Consider the following 19288-nt stretch of genomic DNA (forward strand, 5'->3'; position numbering starts at 1 on the left):
TTGGCATTTGTCCCTATTAAATGCCATTCTGTTGTTTTCTGCCCAGCACTCCAGTCTATCCAGATCACTTTGAATTTTGTTTCTGTCTTCCAAAGTATTAGCTATCCCTCCCAATTTTGTGTCATCTGCAAATTTGATCAGCATTCCCTGTACCTCCTCCTCCAAGTCATTAATAAAAATGTTGAAGAGCACTGGGCCCAGGACTGAGCCCTGTGGTACCCCACTCGTTACCTCTCCCCAGCTTGAGAAGGTCCCATTGATAAGCACTCTTTGAGTCCGATTCTGTAGCCAACTGTGGATCCACCTGATCGTTGTTTCATCTAGCCCACTTCGAGCAAGTTTGCTCATCAGGATATCATGGGGCACTTTGTCGAAAGCTTTGCTGAAGTCGAGGTATATGATGTCTACAGCATTCCCACGGTCTACAAGGGAGGTGACTTGATCAAAAAATGAGATCAGATTTGTCTGGCAGGACTTGTTTTTGACAAATCCATGTTGGCTTCGAGTAATCACGGCATTGATGTCAAGGTGCTTCCAGATGGATTGCTTTATGATCTGCTCCAGAATTTTCCCAGGGATTGATGTCAGACTGACTGGTCTGTAGTTCCCAGGTTCCTCCTTTTTACCCTTTTTGAAGATAGGGACAACGTTAGCCCTCCTCCAGTCATCTGGCACTTCCCCGGTCCTCCATGATTTCTCAAAGAGAATAGACAGCGGTTCTGAGAGTTCTTCTGCCATATTTATTACAAAGATGTTAAAGTACACAGAAGGAAATCAAATGCGTTGGCTCTATATTTGAGATCTACCATCTTTGCCAGAAATTCAGGGTGAGGTGAGGGGGCAAGCGAGTGGCATCAGTGCTACTGCCACGTGCTTTGGCTGTGGTAGAAGGAAGCGTTCGTCTTTCCTCTGGTGTCCAACACAGGCTGCGGGGTGTGTGTGTTTCATTAAACACAGTTCCTTATTAAGAAGATAGTGTGTGAATTGGAGATTGCAAAATGTTCCAGCTCACTCTTCTGCCAGATACTCCTAAATATACAACATCCCATCACTAATACGCAAGACCTCCCACTGAACTGTAGTCACAGTCTTAATTTTAAAAGTTCCTCTCTTGTGTAAATGTATGCAGTTCAGCAACACTCCACTCAGGCCAAAGCCTGTCCCGTTGCAAGTATTTAAGGCAGGGGTGGGGCAACTGGTGGTCCTTGGCCTAATTTCAAAAGCCCTCCGTGGGCCATCAATGTAGATCTCTGGCAAGAGCAATCTGTTTCTCCTCCAACAGTCCACTGAGTAGAGAGGAAGAGGGAGGAAGTAGTGTGTGTAGGGGGGGGGGTGAGAGAGAGAAGGGGGTGTCAGAGAGAGAGAGAACGAGACAAGAAAGAAAGAAAGAAAAAGCAAGCAAGCAAGCATCAGAGAAAGAAAAGGGGTGGCCCCACCCACTTTTGGCCCTGGCCCCGCCCACAGCCAGCATGCAGCCTCTCACAAATTGCCCTTGATTTAAGGGTTCCAAATTTGACATAGATTCACCATAAGTTTTATAAAATCTAATCCCCATCTCTAGGCTTCCTCAGTGTCAGTTTTCAATTAGTGCTTCTCCCTCCGGAACGGGTTCTCCTGCATAGCCCACGGTCTGAGCTATGCCAGAAGAATTCCCCCCCCCCCCGCCAGGAAACACTGATACGACTTCTCAGATGACCAAGGTGCAAGCCTTACCGCCTAAGCTTTTTCCAGTGTCATAACACATACAGTGTGAGTTCTCTCCTGCGTCAGAAGGAACAAGCCCTATCGGAACCCATTCCTGTGAACTCATAACGTTGCTCTCCCATGGTACGTGGTTTCTCTCCTCTCATGTGCCCTACAGCAGACTTCAGGCTTGCAGGATCTATTTTGGTTTTATGCTAGAACCCCAAGAGTCACCATCTAGAGCCGGTTGCAAAAGTCATACGCCTAGAATCCTGAGCCAAGGAATTTGTTTTGAGTAACAGAACTAAACTGAGTCCACAGTCCTTCCACACAGAAATCTATTCCCAGTATCCCAAGCTTTCTTCATTCCAGCAGTTTCACTGTGTGGGCAGAGACAGCCTTTTTGTTGTTGCTATAGTTAAACAGTTGGGAGACAGAAACCCTCGCTGATCTACTGCACATCACCCAGAGATGTACCAGTAGATCCAGAGTTACTTTCTGCCCAACCCTGCCTTACATCACTGACGTTTTCCCCACAATCAGCGCTCATGTGCAACTTCTCTTCGGGCTTTGTTTCCTCTTTGGCACGGAGGTTTGAGCCATCAGCTAAACCCTTCCGAGACGTCGAGCGCCGGTAGGGGTTAACTCCCGTGTGGACGCGTTCGTGGGTCATCAGGCCCGACTTCTGACAGAAGCTTTTCCCACAGCGCGAGCATCGATACGGTTTCACTCCCGTGTGAATTCGCTCATGGGTGATGAGATTTGAGCCATCGGTGAAACTTTTCTGGCACACAGAGCACTGATACGGTTTCACTCCGGTGTGGATCCGTTCATGCACTCTCAGGTCTGCAGAGGTGCGGAAGTTTTTCCCACAGTCTGAACACTTGTATGGCTTCTCTCCCAGGTGGATCTTTTCGTGCGTGGTAAGGGTTCCTTTCTGACGGAAATTCTTCCCACACACCGAACATTTAAAAGGTTTCTCTCCGATGTGGATTTTCTCATGCGTCGTGAGGGTTCCCTTTTGACGGAAGCTTTTCCCACAGTAGGTACACCGATACGGTTTCTCTCCAGTATGGATTCTCTCGTGGGCGATCAGGTTGGAGCCACTAGTGAAACTTTTCTGACACATGGAACAGCGAAACGGGACCTCTCCGGTATGAACGCCCTCATGGGCTTTAAGTTGTGCAGATTTACGGAAACTGATGCCACATTCCGAACATTTGTACGGCTTTTCGCCGGTGTGAATTCTCTCATGGACCCTAAAGTTGGAGCTCCATCGGAAGCTCTTCCCACAGTGGCAACGATGGATTTTGTGGCCAGCCCGGGTCTCCTCCTGATCAGAATTACTTTTGCCAACGGGGACAGCTTCATCCGCACACTTCCTTTTTGGTGTTCTCCACTTGCTTTCCGGCCCCTCCTGACTCCCAAGCCTTGTTTCCTCCTTGCAATACCGGGTTGCAGTGTTTCCTTCTGTTGCCTCAGGGCCGCCCTGAGGCAGGTTATCAGCTCGGTACACGTGCACTTGCCCATCACCTGAGGGAATAAACAGAGCCATGTGTCCTGCTTTGCGTCATTTTCCAAACAGACATATCACAGAAATTAAACACTATGGGGTTCTGGAGGAAGTTGTGAAAGAAGAGAGTGCTTCTGAGCACGTCTGGCCTACTTTTCCCTTCACAGCAAGTAACCGCCTCTACCCCGTTCATGTTGGGATTTGTTTTTGGTAAAAGAAACGGAGGCCACACACAGATCCTTTCACACACAAATCTACTCCTGTTTTTACCCTACCCATCCAAGCTTTCTTGATTTTTAGCTGCCTAATTCTGGAGGGAAAGGGGCCCCAGGGCTGGCATCAAGGGAAAGCATGGCTGGGCACCTGCCAAGGGGCCCAGACCCCAGCAGGGGCCCACTGACAAGAGCCCCCTGGAGCGGTTCCTCGTCTTCACCACTGCAACCTGCTTGTTCATCTGCCTCTTGCTTTGGCCCACTCAGCGGGGTGCTAAGGAGGCAGAGCAAGAAGCCGCCGCCTCCTGGCTCGCTGACGCTCTGCTGCCTGTCAAGCGCGGAAGGGGGCGCCCTGAAGAGAAAGAGGAGGAGGAGCAAGAGCAGCTGGCAACCATGGCAGTGAGAAGGTGACTCGCTGAGGGAGGGGCCCACTGGGGGTGTCTTGCCCAAGGGCTTTCAAAACCTGGAGCCGGCACCGAAGGGGCCTTTTATTTTATTTATTATTTTATTTATTTATTACATTTATATCCCGCCTTTTTTCCTCCTCAAGGAACCCAAGGCGGTGTACATCGTCCTCCTCTATTTTGTCCTCACAACAACAACCATGTGAGGTGGGTTGGGCTGAGAGTCAGTGACGGGCCCAAAGCCACCCAGTGAGCTTCCATGGCCAAGTGGGGACTAGAACCCGGATCTCCCGGCTCCCAGTCCAACACTCTCGCCACTCCACCACACTGGCTTTTCACTACTGTTAACGCTTTGGGAGTTGGCAGTCCTCGCCAATCGACTGCAAGCAACCAGCAGATGATCCCAGTCTCCTTCTGCCCTGCTCCTCGCCATCCCTAAGTCTTGGGATGTCTTACTGAAAAAAGAAAGAAAGAAAGAAACCCGACAGCAAGTAAGCTCGTGAAAACAGTAGAACAGAATGTTATCAAAAACAAAAAAAACTCGATTGCCTCCACTATGGGACATGGTTGACAAGAAGGGGAGGACATCTCTGGTTACTTGGTTGGTTTTTTCTTTTTCTGGCCGGTTCCTTAAAGGAACTGGATCTTTCAGTCTGTTTTAGTTGAATTATGGCACTGGTCCGCATTTTAAGAATTGTTTTTTAATGTAACATGTATTTTTGGTTTGTTGGAACGGAGTGCTGTTAAATAACACATCATTACATGACTTAAACAAGAATAATAAAATAATAATAAATTGTTATTAAAGAGCAAAATAATTATTAAATCATTAGGGGGCCAGGTTCCCCCTAAAAGATCAGGTTCGTAGTTTGGGGGTGCTCTTGGATCCAGAACTGTCACTTGAGGCACAGGTGAACTCAGTGGCACGGAGCACTTTTTATCAGCTTAGGCTGGTATACCAACTACGCCCTTATCTGGACAGAGATAGCCTAGCTACAGTTATCCATGCTCTGATAACTTCTCGTCTGGATTACTGCAATGCGTTATACGTGGGGCTGCCTTTGAAAACGGTCCGGAAACTTCAGCTGGTCCAAAATAGGGCAGCAAGATTGTTAACAGGAACTGGCCTGCGAGCTCATATTACGCCAGTACTTTTCCAGCTGCAGTGGCTGCCAGTCCATTTCCGGGCCCGATTCAAAGTGCTGGTGTTAACATTCAAAGCCCTTAACGGCTTGGGGCCAGGTTACCTGAAGGATCACCTCCTCCCATATGTGCCTGCCCGGACCTTAAGATCATCATCAGCGGCCTTCTCCGTGAGCTCCTGCCAAAGGAAGTGAGGCGGGTGGCTACTAGGAGGAGGGCTTTTTCTGTTGTGGCACCCCGGCTCTGGAATGAGCTCCCTAGTGAGGTTCGCCTGGCGCCTATATTGTACTCCTTTCAGCGCCAGGTGAAGACCTTTTCATTTTCCCAGGCATTTTAGCTTTCTAAATTTTTATCTTTGCTGTTTTAAATCTGTATTTTAAACTCCTGTACTGCTGCTAGGTTTTATTGTGGTTGTATTGTTATATTGTGGTTTTAATGTTCTATATATTTTAAATTGTTTTATTGTGTGTTGTTTGGTTTTAATTTTTGTGAACCGCCCAGAGAGCTTCGGCTATTGGGCGGTATAGAAATGAAATAAATAAATAAATAATAAGTAGTCAGGTCCAGACAGCTGAGGACTGAGTCACCACTGGCTTTGTATTCATCAACCTCCTCCTATGTGACTGATCACCCCGGAATGAGCTTACCCAGCAGTGGCAGCACTCCGAAAATCAGTGGCCCTGGATGGCTGCCATTTTAATGTCTCAGAACACCCCAGATATAGTCTCGCTGTGGGGCTTTGTCAGAAATCTAACTGTCAGCCACCTGGCACCGACTGGTTTACCGTAGTAGTTCATGGAACCCTGTACTTTGTACTTCTGAAGGCCAGCTCCTGGGAGACACACAGCAGGGGCGCATGAGAATTTTGTTTCACTTTGCAAATCACTTAAATATGCCCACTGTGCAACCCTGAACGTGAACGGGAGAGCACATTCTCCGAAAATGTTTGCAAATTGTCAAACTATTCGCAAATGTGTACTTGAAAAATGCATAACTTTCTCAAAATGCGCAACTTTCTCAAAATGCGCAACTTTCTCAAAATGCGCAACTTTCTCAAAATGCGCAACTTCCCCCAAATGAACCGAAAAACAAGTTGCAAACAAGAATGGGAATGAGCCAAACTGAACTCTAAGTAAAGTTCAGAGAATTGCAGCAAGCGCGAACATCCCTGGTTCTCCCATCTGTAACAGAGAATAGGAGAACACTGTCATCTGTCCGGAGCACCGTCACTTTCATACTGGATCTTGTCCTACATGTTTGTAATTTCATGCATGATGGTTGAAGTTAGCGCTGCTGTACAAAGGCAACAAAAACACAGGAGGTTGCGTATGATTATTTTCAGAGATCTCTGCAGGCTGTTTACTAATGTTAAGTAAGTACACAGAGACATAGTATTAACATGTTTATGCAGTGTAATATGATATTTTTAAATGTTCATGTATATTAATGTGTTGTATCGCCCATATTTGTATAGCCCTTGAAGAAGGCCCAGAAATATTTGCCACCGGGCCAAAACGCACCGAGCTACTTTGAAGAAGTACAAGTGGGGCGATCAGCAAAGACTAGAGTGAAATGGCCAAGAAAGAAAGGCATACTTTTCCAGTGGTTGAATACAATTAGGAAAAGGCAATTTTTAAAAGACTGAAGCTTTGTGTTTTTTTAAAGTGTCACGACATCTAGCAATAGAGGTGCAACTCCTCCTTACCCAATGAGCTCGCCTCTTCATCTTGCTCCTGCTTGGGCTCCTTACCCAGAGGCCTTTGCCAGTCTTCTGGTGGTAGAACCTGGCCTCCTTCGGATGGATTCACAGCTGCCGCCACCCCCAAAGGCCATGGACCCTGGAACGGCAACAAGAAAACCATTCAGGGCCAGCAATGTTCCCCCATCATGCACGAACTTAGAATCTCCTCAATGGAGAATTCACCCAACCAAAGCTAGTTGTAGATTTCGGGCGCCCAGACAAGAGATGTGGGAGTGGGGGGAAGAACAGCTATCGTTGGATTGATCCCAAAGGAAGACGGAGTGAGGTGAGTGGAGAGGGCAGGCAAAGTCGCTGGCAGATGGAAGGAGGAGCAGCATCAGCACCTGGAAACTGTGGGCAGCTGCTGGGGCCAGCTAATGCCTGGCTTAGGCCCCCTTGTAGCGTCACTCTCAGGCATGATGAGAAATAAAAATGGCAGCCCTCCGCCACATAACGCTTCCGCTGACTGCCACCAGGTGCCAGGTAAGCCTGTAAGGGCTCACCAGAGTACACTTTGCCCACAGCTCTCTCACACCCAGAGCCAGTGCTGTCTCCAGCAGCAATCTGGGGGGCTTGGGCAAACAATGAGGCCCTAAATTTGGCGTGGCCCAACAATGCTAGCCAGGGGGTGGGGGGAGGAGGAGGGAGGCGCCGAAATGGAAACAGTAGGAGCTGGCTCAAGACATTTCGCTTCCTGAGGCAAAGGGCAAGATGGTGCCCCCTCCCATTCCACATACAACAGCTAAATGGACTGGCAGTTGAATTTCTCTTCAACACTGGCAATGGGACAGCATCCTCCACCACACCTGAAGGCTGCAGGCTAGCTTCGGAGTGCAGGGCAGGCTGTGTGGCCCACAGATCTCTCCTCCAGCACCTTGCTGCCACCTCTCAGTGACTGCTGCTTGAGGCGGCTGCCTCACTAAAGCTAAGTAGGCCTGCCCTGAGTTGGAGAAACTACTTCAAAAAGTGTCCTGAAAAGGCATTATTTATTCAGTAAACCCAATCTGTTTCAAGAAGACTTCATCTCAGGAGGGGTGCTGTGTTCTATATCCTAAATAATTCGGCTATATGGGATATAGAATGAAATGTGCCTGAAGATAATTCTTCTCTTTGTAATTAATATTCCTTATAGACCAACAGGGCAAGACCAACTTTAGAAAGCAGATTCTTACCATCAGTTCTTTCCCCATGGAAACATTAACCCAGCACTGCACCATAATCCCATTTCAGACGAGCTAAAAAAAAAAAATCTAGGGGAATATGGTGATCACAAAAATGCCTCTTGGGCATTGGCCTCCTTCAGACAACTGAGTTCTATTGGGTGTTCACCAGTCCAGAAACACAAAAGGTGAGGAATCAACCATCCCCTCAACCCACCCCTAGGGAGCCCTCACCTCTCCTTCCTCTTTCACTGTGTTCTGCTTCACCAGGAAATCCTCTGCCAGCAGCACGGCCTGTGCGCAGGACTCTGGGCCCTGTTCCCGGACCCAGCGCTGCATTTCCTGGGGCAGGATGGTCAGGAACTGCTCCAGGATCAGCAGCTCCAGGATCTCCTCCTTCGAGCGTCTCTCGGCTCTCAGCCACTGGCAGCAAAGCTCCCGGAGTCGACTGTAAACGCCTCTGGGCCCCTCTGTGTCCCGGTAGCAGAACTGCCGGAAGTGCTGGCGCTGCCTCTCCCGCAAGATGGCCTCCCCTTCCAAGATGGCCGCCTTCACCTTCCCGTAGTCTCCCCTGTCCTGGGCGCTGAGGCCGCTGAAGGCCTCCTCGGCCTCTCCGCTGAGGGCCGGCAGGAGGAGGGTCGCCCACTTGTCCCGAGGCCAGCGGCACGCCGACGCCACTTGCTCGAAGGAGGCCAGGAAAGCCTTCGCGTCATCCCAGGGCCTGGGCTCCGCAGGCGTCGGTGTGCTCCCCCATCCTGAGGGAGGGGCCTGCAGCGTCTGCAGGAACTCCTGCCACTGGGCTTCCCAGCGTTCCTGCAGCCCCTCTTGAGCTTCACATTTCACCTGCTGTGGAGAAGCTGCGGTCTGTAGTTCTCCAAATCCCTCTACATGTACACCACGTGGGGCTTTCGCTCCCTCCAGATCCATCCACAGTTTGACTGTGGGAGTGTTCTGCTCCCCCCTTTTCACTGCTGGCATCCGTGCTTCCCCATCTTCCACAGACATGTTCACCTCCACGCTCAAGGTCTCCATCGCTCAGTTGGAACCCAAGGAGAAACCGTTCAGCCTCTGAGGGCCTTTCTTCGAGTCAAGTAACTCCTCACTTTCAGTCCATGGATCTCTTGCCAAATGACAGCTGTCTGAGAAACAGCAGGCTGGCTTCTCGTACGTTTTAGCACCTAAGAGAATAAAGATAGATATACAAGGTAATATTCAGATGACAGCATTGCACCTCAGCCAAAACAACCAATATTTTTGCATCCGCGCATTCTGCAACTTCCTGCTGGGCTAGATTTCCAAGTTCAAGGAGCTCAGAGGAAAAAGGGGATTTAAAACTCTCTGAATGATATAGTCCCAGGAGACATGTCTCTGCTAATTGACTTAAAATGTACAGAGGATTTTTTAAAGTGGGTCATTGAGCAATCCTATCAATTCACAGTCTTCAAAGTGGCTAATAATACTTAAAACAAAAACACTGCAATTTTGCTTAAAAGAGTAATAGAATGCAATAATAAAGCAATTGTAAAAAATATAAATACTAGAGTTGATGACATAATTCATTTTTTTAAAAACCCATCTACTTTATGCTACAATACTATACAGACTTATACAGGAGTAAGCCCCACTGAACTCAAAAACCTGCCTGAACAAGGTCTTTGGTGCCCTTTTAAAAGGCCCAATAGCACAGATACTTCAAGTTTCTCTTGGGAAGGAAATCTGCAAACTGGGAGGCACCACCCAAAACACCCTGTAGGTGAAAACTGCCTGAAATAATAATAATCAGGCCTTCAAACTTGAACTCAGTTTCCCAAAGATTGGCGGGGGAGTCATTTGGGAAAAGGTATCCCCTGAGATATAGAATCTCCTTTCAATGCAAAACCATACTTTGAAATGTCTGTATCTACTTTTCCAGCTAGCCTTTTGTGCCCTTAACAGCCACACGCGGACCAACAATTCAACAGATGTTCCCTACCCCACCCCACCCCAGCATGCAGATTCAGTGTTGTGGAAAGCATCTCCTGCAGAATCTGTGCTTTTTTAAAGCCAGGAGCCCTGACAGGAAAATAAGGTGGCAACCTAGGTTTGCCAACTGACCAGTAAATAAATAAAACAAAAACAGAATGCTCCTGTGCTTTGACATCAGGTTGATCCATAGCAAGAGAAACTTTTCACAATGTGGAGATGAGCATGATCACCATCTCACTGCTATGGCTGGAGCCACTGTTAAAAGCACAGCTTCTGGGTTCAGTTCAAAGGTTGGTAACCCTATAAGCAAACTTAAATGTAAATAATGTTTGAATTGCTGTAAGATTTGGAAGACAGAATGTTTTAGGAAGCAGTCTGGTTTATTGTTCTCTTGTGATTTAGCACCCCTGCTTCAGTGTATCCATCCCGCAGCTTCCTAGCCCTTCTGAAATGTCATTCCACCACCACCACCTGTCCCCACCCCAGATCTCTCTGCAACTTGGAGAGCCAGTGTGGAATAGTGGTTAGAGTGTTGGACTGGGACTCAGGAGACCCAGGTTCAAGTCCCCGCTCAGCCATGAAGCTCACTGGGTGACTTTGGGTCAGACACTGGCTCTCGGCCTAAGCTACCTCACAGAGTTGTTGTGAGGATAAAACAGAGAGGAGTGGGACCATGTAAGCTGCCTTGGGTTCCTTGCAAGAAGGGGCGGGAAATGAGATATAAATGGGGGGGGGGATTAGTTTCTGTGTTATATCGAGCCGGTGTAGTGTAGTGGTGAGAGTGACGGACTGGGAGCCAGGAGATCGGGGTTCTAGTCCCCACTTGTCCATGGAAGCTCACTGGGTGACTTTGGGCCAGTCACAGACTCTCAGCCCAACCAACCTCACAGGGTTGTTGTTGTGAGGATAAAACGGAGAGGAGGAGGAGAATGTAAGCCGCCTTCGGTTCCTTGCAAGAGGGAAAAAAGGTGGGATATAAATGCAATACATAAAATAATAAATAAATAAATATCTGGTATTGCATTTTAAATATTTTCACTGCTGCTACCTTCTATTTCGTTATTTTTTTATGTGTATACTGCAGTTTTAAATGTTCAGACTTTTATGCTGTATTTTATCATTTTGTATTTTACGGCTGTGATTGCTGTGAAGTGCCCAGAGAGCTTCAGCAGTTGGGCGGTACAGAAATGTAATAAATAAATAAATCACAAAAAAATTTAAAACGGCCTTGTCTTCCTTAACAGTGTCCCTTTAACTCACCTCTCCCCTGCAGCCTCCACGCAGCCCTGGAATCTGTGGCTTGCAATTCCCCCCAAAGCTAAAACGAATGTATCCAAGAGAGTCAGTTTCCGCCAGAGGAGAAGCAGAGGCGCTACCGGAAGTGAGTTCTCTAATCGGTCCACGGCAAAGAGGTATTGGGGAAAACCAAGGGTTCCACACAGCCCTCATTTCAGGTTCTCGTTCAGAATTATCCATTAGCAGGGAAAGCGTGGTGGTACCCGTGGAATTTCTCCCTGCCGTACAGTCTTTAAAAGCACGGGACCCTTTTCTTTTCTTCTCTTTTCTTTTTTCTTTTCTTTTTGTAACCCTGACCCTTTGGAGTTTATGTTCGGGGGGGGGGGGTAAAAGACTGAATGCTTTCAAAGCACTCAAACCCAAGGAAGCCTGTAAACTACAAATGCATGCCTTTAAAATATAGATGACAGATTTTTAAAGCAAATAAGCCGTGAAGTCTTTCTGCTCATTGCTCTGTTGAATTTCTGCTCGTCGTGAGACGGGAAGCCTGCAGAGGTTGGAATCGTCCTTAGAATACAAGAAGAGCCATGCTGGATCAGACCAAGGGTCCATCTATTATTATTATTATTTTTATTGTTGTTGTTGTTGTTAACATTTCTATACCGCCCTATAGCTGAAGCTCTCTGGGCAGTTTACAAAGATTAGAAACATGAAAAATACAACATGCAAAACTCAAAAACATAAAAACCTCACAAACAGACAGTATACACAGAGACAACGTATCTTAAAACAACTTTGAGCAATCAGCCAAACCGTAAAACAATCCAGGATTGATTAAAACTCATCATATGCTGCCAAATGCCTGGGAAAAGAGAACAGTCTTGACCTGGTGCCGAAAAGATAATAATGTTGGCAAGAGGCGGGCCTCTAGTTCAGCATTCTGTCCACACAGTGGCCAACCAGTTGTCCCTGGGAAACCCACAAGCAGGACATGAGTGCAACAGCACCCTCTGGCTCCAGTTCCCCAGCAACTGGTGTACACAGGCATACTGCTTCTGATACTGGAGGTGGCAAATAGCCATCAGGACTAGTAGCCAGTGATCCTTATCTGGCTTCTTTTCCAGTTGTTGGTTAGGGAGTGAGATTATTTCAAAAACACTACACAGAAAGTCTCTAACCCTGCCCACTTGATTTCATTCTCTAGATCAAGGGGTGGCAGAAGGTAGTTGATATCTGGGTGACTCAGCAAGGATTTCTGACTCCCAATTGTTTTATAAATAGCACCAACAACATAATAATTATAACCTCTCATCTGGATTACTGCAATGCATTATACGTGGGGCTGCCTTTGAAAACAGTCTGGAAACTTCAGCTAGTCCAAAGTACAGCAGTGAGACCGTTAACAGTGGCTGCCCAACGAGATCACATTACGCCAGTACTTTTCCAGCTGTCAATCCATTTCCAGGCCCAATTCAAAGTGTTGGTTGTTGTTGTTGTTGTTGTTCAGTCATTCAGTCGTGTCCGACTCTTCGTGACCCCATGGACCAGAGCACGCCAGGCCTTCCTGTCCTCCACTCTCTCCCGGAGTGTGCTCAAGTCCATATTCATTGCATCGGTGATGCTATCTAGCCATCTCATCCTCTGCCGTCCCCTTCTCCTTTTGCCTTCAGTCTTTCCCAGCATCAGGGTCTTTTCCAGAGAGTTTTCTCTTCGCATTAGGTGGCCAAAATATTGGAGCTTCAGCTTCAGTATCTGTCCTTCCAATGAGCAGTCAGGGTTGATTTCCTTTAGGATGGACTGATTTGACCTCCTTGCAGTCCAGGGGACTCGTAAGAGTCTTCTCCAGCACCACAGTTCGAAAGCATCAATTCTTCGGCGCTCAGCCTTCCTTACAGTCCAGCTCTCAACATTCAAAGCCCTAAATGGCTTGGGGCCAGGTTATCTGAAGGATCACCTCCTCCCATATTTATTTATTTATTTATTACATTATACCCTGCCTTATATCATTAGGATTGCAGGGTGGCATACAGATAAAATCAATTTAGACAGTATAAAACAATAAATAATTTAACAGCTAAAAACATATTAAACCATTAAGCAAGCTAATACCAATTTAAAATCTAAAACATTACAACAGTTAAAACAGTGTGCTACTTTAGGCAATGTATTTAACCCTCAAAGGCTTTGGTAAAAAGCCATGTTTTAACTTGGTTCCAAAATGAAACCAATGTCTGTGCCAAATCAGGCCTCCAAAGGGAGGGCATTCCACAACCAGGGTGCCACAGCCTGCCCAGATGTACCTACCCGCATACAAATATCACCTTCAGGGGTCCTTTTCCAGGAGCCCTTGCCAAAGGAAGTGAGAAAGAGGGCCTTTTCTGCTGTGGCACCCCAGCTGTGGAATGAGCTCCCTAGAGAGGTTTGCCTGGCGCCTACCTTATACTCCTTTCGGTGCCAGGTGAAGACCTTTTTATTCTCCCAGTATTTTAGTATTTTAACTTCCCAATCTTTTAGCTGTGGTTTAAATCTGTATTTTAAATCTCTGCAATGCTGCTAGGTTTTATTCTGTTTGCACTGTTATATTGTATTTTTAAGCTTTCGTTTTTTATATTGTTTTATGCTGGGCTTTGTGGTTTGATTTTTGTGAAGAGCTTCAGTTATTGGGCAGTACAGAAAATGAAATAAAGAAATAGCCCCTCTCCAAATTATACCGCTGAAGTGAAGAGGAGGGGCCTTGGCTCAGCGGTAGAACACACGGCTTGCATGCAAGAGGTCCCAGGTTCGATCCTCGGCATCTCCAGGTAAGGCTGGAAAATGTCCTGCCTGAAATCCTGGGCTGAATCTACACATAGCAGTTATACCATTATCATAACTATTGGTACACATGATACCAATGGGCACCACTAGTGATGATAACGGTATAACTGCCATGTGTAGATTCAGCCCTGGAGAGCTGCTGCCCGTAAGTGCTGCCAAAACTGCGCTAGACGGACTGAGGGTCTGACGTGGGATGAGGCAGCTTCCAGTGTTCTGACGAAGAAAGCCTGGAGCAACTAGGGGCGGATTCTTGTGTAGAAGGACTGGAAGCTCTTTTTAGTTCTGGTGCTCAGCATTCTCAGTTCTGAGTGTGTGTGTTTTGCAGCAGGCTTCAGCTGCTGGATCTTGGGGTTCTAATAACAAAACCATTTCAGTTCCCTCTGACAACACTGTGGACATTTTCAGTGGAGGCTGGTGGCCCTGAGGTCGGTGGGGCTGTAATCCATTCTGGGTTTCAACCAGAACCAGTCAGAACTCTTAAAGGAGCTATCCAAGGTGCTGAACCCTATCCCCCAGATAGGTTTGGCACCTTGGATAACTCCTTTAGAGTTCTGACTGAAACCCAGAGTGAATGCACAGCCCCACTGACATCAGAGCCACCAGCCCCCACTGGACATCTCTCACCTACCCCAGGATGTGCGTGTGTATAAATCTGAAATTTGAGGTTCATACTTCACGCATTTGATGAAGTGGGTGATAGTCCACAAAGCTTATGCCGGAATAAATGTGCCCGTCTTTCAGGTCCCATAAAACCCTGTCTCGTTTTAACAATAAAGAAGATCCTGAAAGCCTGAATGCGCTTTATAGCAGTTCCTATCCCACGCCGTAGCCAGGAACCAGAAGTCTGCCCAGAGAATCATGAAAACTGCAGCCCTTGGTGGTTTAGAGCGCAGTCTTCCTTTCTCGCATATCCTGGCTTTTCTATGAATCAGAGGAGAACTCAGTGGTTTTAACCTGTTGCTCTGGTAGATATTCTACAATTTATGAGTCACCTGATGCTCGCAGCATGGCACAAATAATAAAAACAAGTACAATAAAATCAATTATAAGACATATGAAAAGAATTTAAAAGCAGCAACAACAGTAATTTAAAGTATTTTTTAAAGGAAACGTCAGCATCAAAGCCGCTAAAACATAGGAAAAGATCATTTTAAAAATGCAGCTTTAAACATATAATTGAAAATAAAACATGCAGCAGGGTTTTTTTTTAAGGCTTGGGAGAATCAAAAGTAGGCACCAGACATATATCTCTAGGGAGCACATTCCACAATTTAGGGGCCACCACAGAAAAGGCCTGCTCACAGGTAGCCACCGACCAATGGGAGGCCCTTGGAGCGGCACCTCAGATGATGAATTTAGGGCACATATGGGAAGAGGTGGTCGTCTCCTCTGCCTTCCAGGAGGAGGGATGGATTATTTATTATTTATTAATCATCATCATCATTTCATTTCTAAACCTCCTAACAGCAGAAGCTCTCTGGGTGGTTCCTTAAAAAATTACAAACCATAAAATACAAGATAATAAAATATAGTATAAAATTTTTAACATACACATTTTAAATCAATTTAAACAGCTAAATAAAATACTAGACCTGATAAAGACAGCTGATATAAATGCCCCGTCATATGCCCTTAAATGCCTGCAAGTAAAGGACAGTGCTGAAAAAATGGCAATGTTGATACCAGATGGGCCTCAGTGGGGAGATTGTTCCATAATAGGGGGAGGGGGACACAACCCTCCCTTGTTGCCACCTTCTGAGGTGGCAACAAGGCCATGCCTTGATTTTCACATCACTGTTATACCTGATCCTTTTGTTCTGTTATTATTTTCTGTCCAGGGCCACCCAGACTGACCAAGGACGAGAGGGTTCAGGAGAACGGGATACTGCCCACTGGTTTGGCTGCTTTGAATGGTGCCGTTTTGTGATTTTTCTGATGAGGTTGGTATCAAATCATGCCTATTGTCAGCTCTGTACCATGCTGGTTTCATTTCTTTGTAAAGCATTGGCTGTGGTCCAGGTGGAATTCTTGCCTTGTCATTCTTTCTGGTATACCAGCCTATGCCTCCGTATGTGTTGGCCTAAATCATCCCCCAATCAGCACAGCCATTCAGGAAGGCTGAATGCTATAGTTGGCTCAGTTCTGTTGTGTTGCCCCTGCGCTCTTTTCTAACAAACACCATTAATAACGCAAAGTTGCCACTCGCATGACCCTAGTTCCACAAATTGTTGCTGGATCACGAATGTTTTAACAAGTTGTAGAAAAACAGTAAGAGAGGGGACCAGAGAGATCTCATGGGGTGAGCTATTCAACAATCTGTGTGCAGCCTTTTACCAGAAGTAAAGACAGCACAGCCAACCAAAGGCTTACATCCGAGACCCTCCAGCCAGTGGGGACAGGGGTCAAGGAGGGTGGGATTCGAACCCACGCATGCAGAGCACAACAGATTAGCAGTCCGTCGCTTTCACCACTTGGCCACCTCATCAAGGGCGGGGCTCCCACAGCCATCCCTGGGTGGCCTCGAACCACCTTCCTTCTGGTTAACAGCCAGACGCGCTGACCTACTGCGCCACAGAGACCTGGGCAGTGCTGCCTCTCAGCCTCCCTTGGCCTGAGGTTTCCTGGCTGGGGATGGTTTGGTGACAAATGGGTTCACAAGGGCCTCCAACACAGTTTCCCTGACCCAGCAGAGAGGCGCAGCGGGAGCGTGCTGGGCCCATAACCCAGAGGTCTATGATTTGAAACCATCCTCTGCCAGGTGGCTGCTGCCTCTTCCTTTTGCCTCTGACACCCCACAAAGGAAAGGGGGGCCCTTCGTGCTGCTGTCCGGTATGCTTGGTGCTAAAAATGTGGAAACACGCAGCCCCCTCCTTTTCTAAGAAAACTGGCCCAGAACCAGTTATCTGCTCTGCACCGAATACCTGGCCAAGCAGGCTGACTCCCGTTTGGCAGCCCAAATCCTCGGCCACTGTGAAGTACCCAAACTCCTGAGGGAATCTGGAGCGCCTCTTGCCATCTTCTGTGAGGCTGTCAGCTGCACCAGTGGTGTAGGGGCATCATGCAAAGTTCCCAATCTTGCGACTTGGGTTCAAGTCCTGACTGGCACATCCCTTCCCCTTTCTTTTTGCATTCCCAGAGGTAAAGATAGCCAACTGTTTTTGCCCTGGGTCCTCCTGCCAGGGGGGAAAAGGCTCGATGAGGGTGGGATTCGAACCCACGCGTGCAGAGCACAACGGATTAGCAGTCCGTCGCCTTCACCACTCAGCCACCTCGTCAAGGGTGGGGCTTCCATAGCTGTCCCTGGGTGGGCTCAAACCACCATCCTTCTGGTTAACAGCCAGACGCGCTGACCCATTGCGCCACAGAGACCTGGGCAGTGCTGCCTCTCAGCCACCCTTGGCCTGAGGTTTCATAGCTGGGGCTGCTTTCATGAGAAACAGGCTGAGAGACACACCAACTCACTTTCCATCATCGAGCAGAGCGGTGCAGCAGGAGCATGCTGGGCTCATAACCTAGAGGTCAATGGACTGAAACCAATCTTGGCTAAATGGCTAGTGCCTTTTGCTTTAGGCACTATGAAAAGGAAAAAGGGTATCTTCTGCCCGCTAGCCAGGAATCCTTTTGCAAAAAATGTCTAAAGCTGCAGTCCTAAAAGGGCTGGTTGATGGCAAAGATGCCACCATTAAGACTCTTGTTTTTCTCCTGCCTTTTCTCGTACAGCTGCCAAAGACACAAGGGCCCTGCCAGCAAAAAAGTTGGCACCACTTCTATGAAGGGATTGCAGTTCATTCCCTAGCTATTATCACTGTACCTCCCATGACCGGGGTAACCCTTTAACTGATGAAACTTTTGAAAAGCAAATTGCCAAGGTTTCAAGGAAGCATGATGTAGTAGTAATGGGGCACCTCAATTTCCCCGATATTTGTTGGGAGACAAATTCTGCAAAACATGCCCCTCCCCAAAGATTCCTGACTTGTGTGGTGGATAACTTCCTCCTACAGAAAGTAGAGGTAGGAACTAGAGGATCAGCTATCCTTGACTTGATCCTAACCAACAGAGATGACTTAGTGCATAAAGTAGCAGTTACAGGAACTCTGGGGGAAAGTGACCATGTTATACTTGAGTTCTTGGTTCTAAAGGAACCAAAAGCCAAGTGTGGCCAAACACATACCCTGGATTTTAGGAAAGCCAATTTTAATAAACTCAGAACAATGATAAGTAAGGTCCCATGGCAAGTGACTCTAATGAGAAAAGGAGTCCAAGGTGGGTGGGAGTTTTTAAAAAAGGAAATGCTAAAGGCACAATTACACACAATTTCCCAACAAGAAAAAAGGCGAAAGACAACAGAAGAAGCCAATGTGGCTTCACAAAAAGCTTAGAGATGGCCTGAAAACAAAAAAGGACACATACAGGAAGTGGAAGGAAGGGCAAGCAACAAAGGAAGAGTACAGGTAGGTAGCACAGAATTGCAGGGATGGCGTCAGGAAGGCTAGCTGAGAACGAGCTGAGGTTAGCAAGGGATGCTAAAAGCAACAAAAAGACTTTCTTCAGACACGTGCATAGTAAAAGACAGAGGAAAGAAATGGTGGTTCAGCTATTAAATAAGGATGGCAAAACAATAACAGATGACAAAGAAAAGGCAGAGGTGCTCAATTCCTACTTTGGCTCAGACTTCTCCCGAAAGAGGGTCTATGACCTCCCTGGCAAAGGCGAAGTACAGGCTGAAGGGGCAGCATTGCAGCTTGAGATCGATAGGCATATGGTCAAGGAACACCTAATTCCTTTGAATGAGTTCAAATCTCCAGGGCCAGATGACCTGCATCCTACAGTAATAAAGGAACTGGCAGAAGAGCTCTCAGGACCACTGTCTATTATCTTTGGAAATCATGGAAGACAGGTGAAGTGCCAGATGATTGGAGGTGGGCTAATGTGGTCCCTATCTTCAAAAAGGGCAAAAAGCCTGGGAACTACAGACCAGTCAGTCTGACATCAGTCCCTGGGAAATTTTTGGAGCAGATGATAAAGTGATCCATCAGTAAGTACCTTGAAAACAATGCAGTGCTTAATGGAAGCCAACATGGATTTGTCCAGAACAAATCCTGCCAGACAAATCTGATCTAATTTTTTGATCAGATCACCTCCCTTGTGGACTGTGGGAATGCTGTGGACATCATATACCTCAACTTCAGCAAAGCTTTCAACAAAGCGCCCCATGGTATCCTAATGAGCAAACTAGCTCAAAGTGGGCTACATGAAACAACTATCAGGTGGATCCACAGTTGACTACAGAATTGGACTCAAAGAGTGCTTATCAATAGGATCTTCTCAAATTGGGGAGAGGTAACGAGGGGGGTACCGCAGGGCTCGGTCCTGGGCCCAGTGCTCTTCAACATTTTTATTAATGACTTGGATGA

The 19288-nt window shown here is 47.1% G+C and overlaps 2 protein-coding genes and 3 non-coding genes across 5 annotated transcripts in view; all 5 read right to left on the reverse strand.

Moving 5' to 3' along the window:
• LOC146355829 (uncharacterized) overlaps positions 1-1784 on the reverse strand; it is a 54911-nt gene extending 53127 nt beyond the window's left edge. The window contains exon 1 of the mRNA XM_084829971.1: positions 1714-1784. The gene's annotated coding sequence lies outside the window, so the exon portion shown is untranslated. The remainder of the gene's footprint in view (positions 1-1713) is intronic.
• A 343-nt stretch (positions 1785-2127) lies between these two features.
• Positions 2128-11192, reverse strand: LOC146355830 (uncharacterized). Its single transcript, XM_084830822.1, has 4 exons — positions 11082-11192; positions 8091-9034; positions 6661-6793; positions 2128-3216 (listed from the first exon to the last, which is right to left on the reverse strand). The coding sequence occupies exons 2-4, from the start codon at positions 8886-8888 to the stop codon at positions 2135-2137; spliced, it is 2013 nt and encodes a 670-aa protein (XP_084686948.1). The 5' UTR covers positions 8889-9034; positions 11082-11192; the 3' UTR covers positions 2128-2134.
• A 5085-nt stretch (positions 11193-16277) lies between these two features.
• TRNAS-GCU (transfer RNA serine (anticodon GCU)) lies at positions 16278-16359 on the reverse strand. The gene has a single exon. It is a non-coding gene; the product is annotated as a tRNA-Ser (tRNA).
• Positions 16360-17067: 708 nt separating this feature from the next.
• Positions 17068-17149, reverse strand: TRNAS-GCU (transfer RNA serine (anticodon GCU)). Its single transcript has one exon. It is a non-coding gene; the product is annotated as a tRNA-Ser (tRNA).
• A 20-nt stretch (positions 17150-17169) lies between these two features.
• On the reverse strand, positions 17170-17243 carry TRNAN-GUU (transfer RNA asparagine (anticodon GUU)). The gene has a single exon. It is a non-coding gene; the product is annotated as a tRNA-Asn (tRNA).
• Positions 17244-19288: the final 2045 nt, after the last annotated feature.

The sequence above is a fragment of the Heloderma suspectum genome, chromosome 2 (genome assembly GCF_057233095.1).
Source record: "Heloderma suspectum isolate Gila_16-S chromosome 2, 16-S_ref, whole genome shotgun sequence".
NCBI classification, from domain to species: Eukaryota; Metazoa; Chordata; class Lepidosauria; order Squamata; family Helodermatidae; genus Heloderma; species Heloderma suspectum.

Bases quoted from the DNA above. Each gene is read 5' to 3' on its own strand.
- LOC146355830 (XM_084830822.1), bottom strand. From the start codon at position 8,888: ATGGAGACCTTGAGCGTGGAGGTGAACATGTCTGTGGAAGATGGGGAA. The intron at 6,794-8,090 runs GTGAGGGCTCCC...TTGCCGTTCCAG, and splicing joins CAGTGAAAGAGGAAGGAGAG to GGTCCATGGCCTTTGGGGGT. The intron at 3,217-6,660 runs GTAAGGAGGAGT...TTATTCCCTCAG, and splicing joins TGAAGAGGCGAGCTCATTGG to GTGATGGGCAAGTGCACGTG.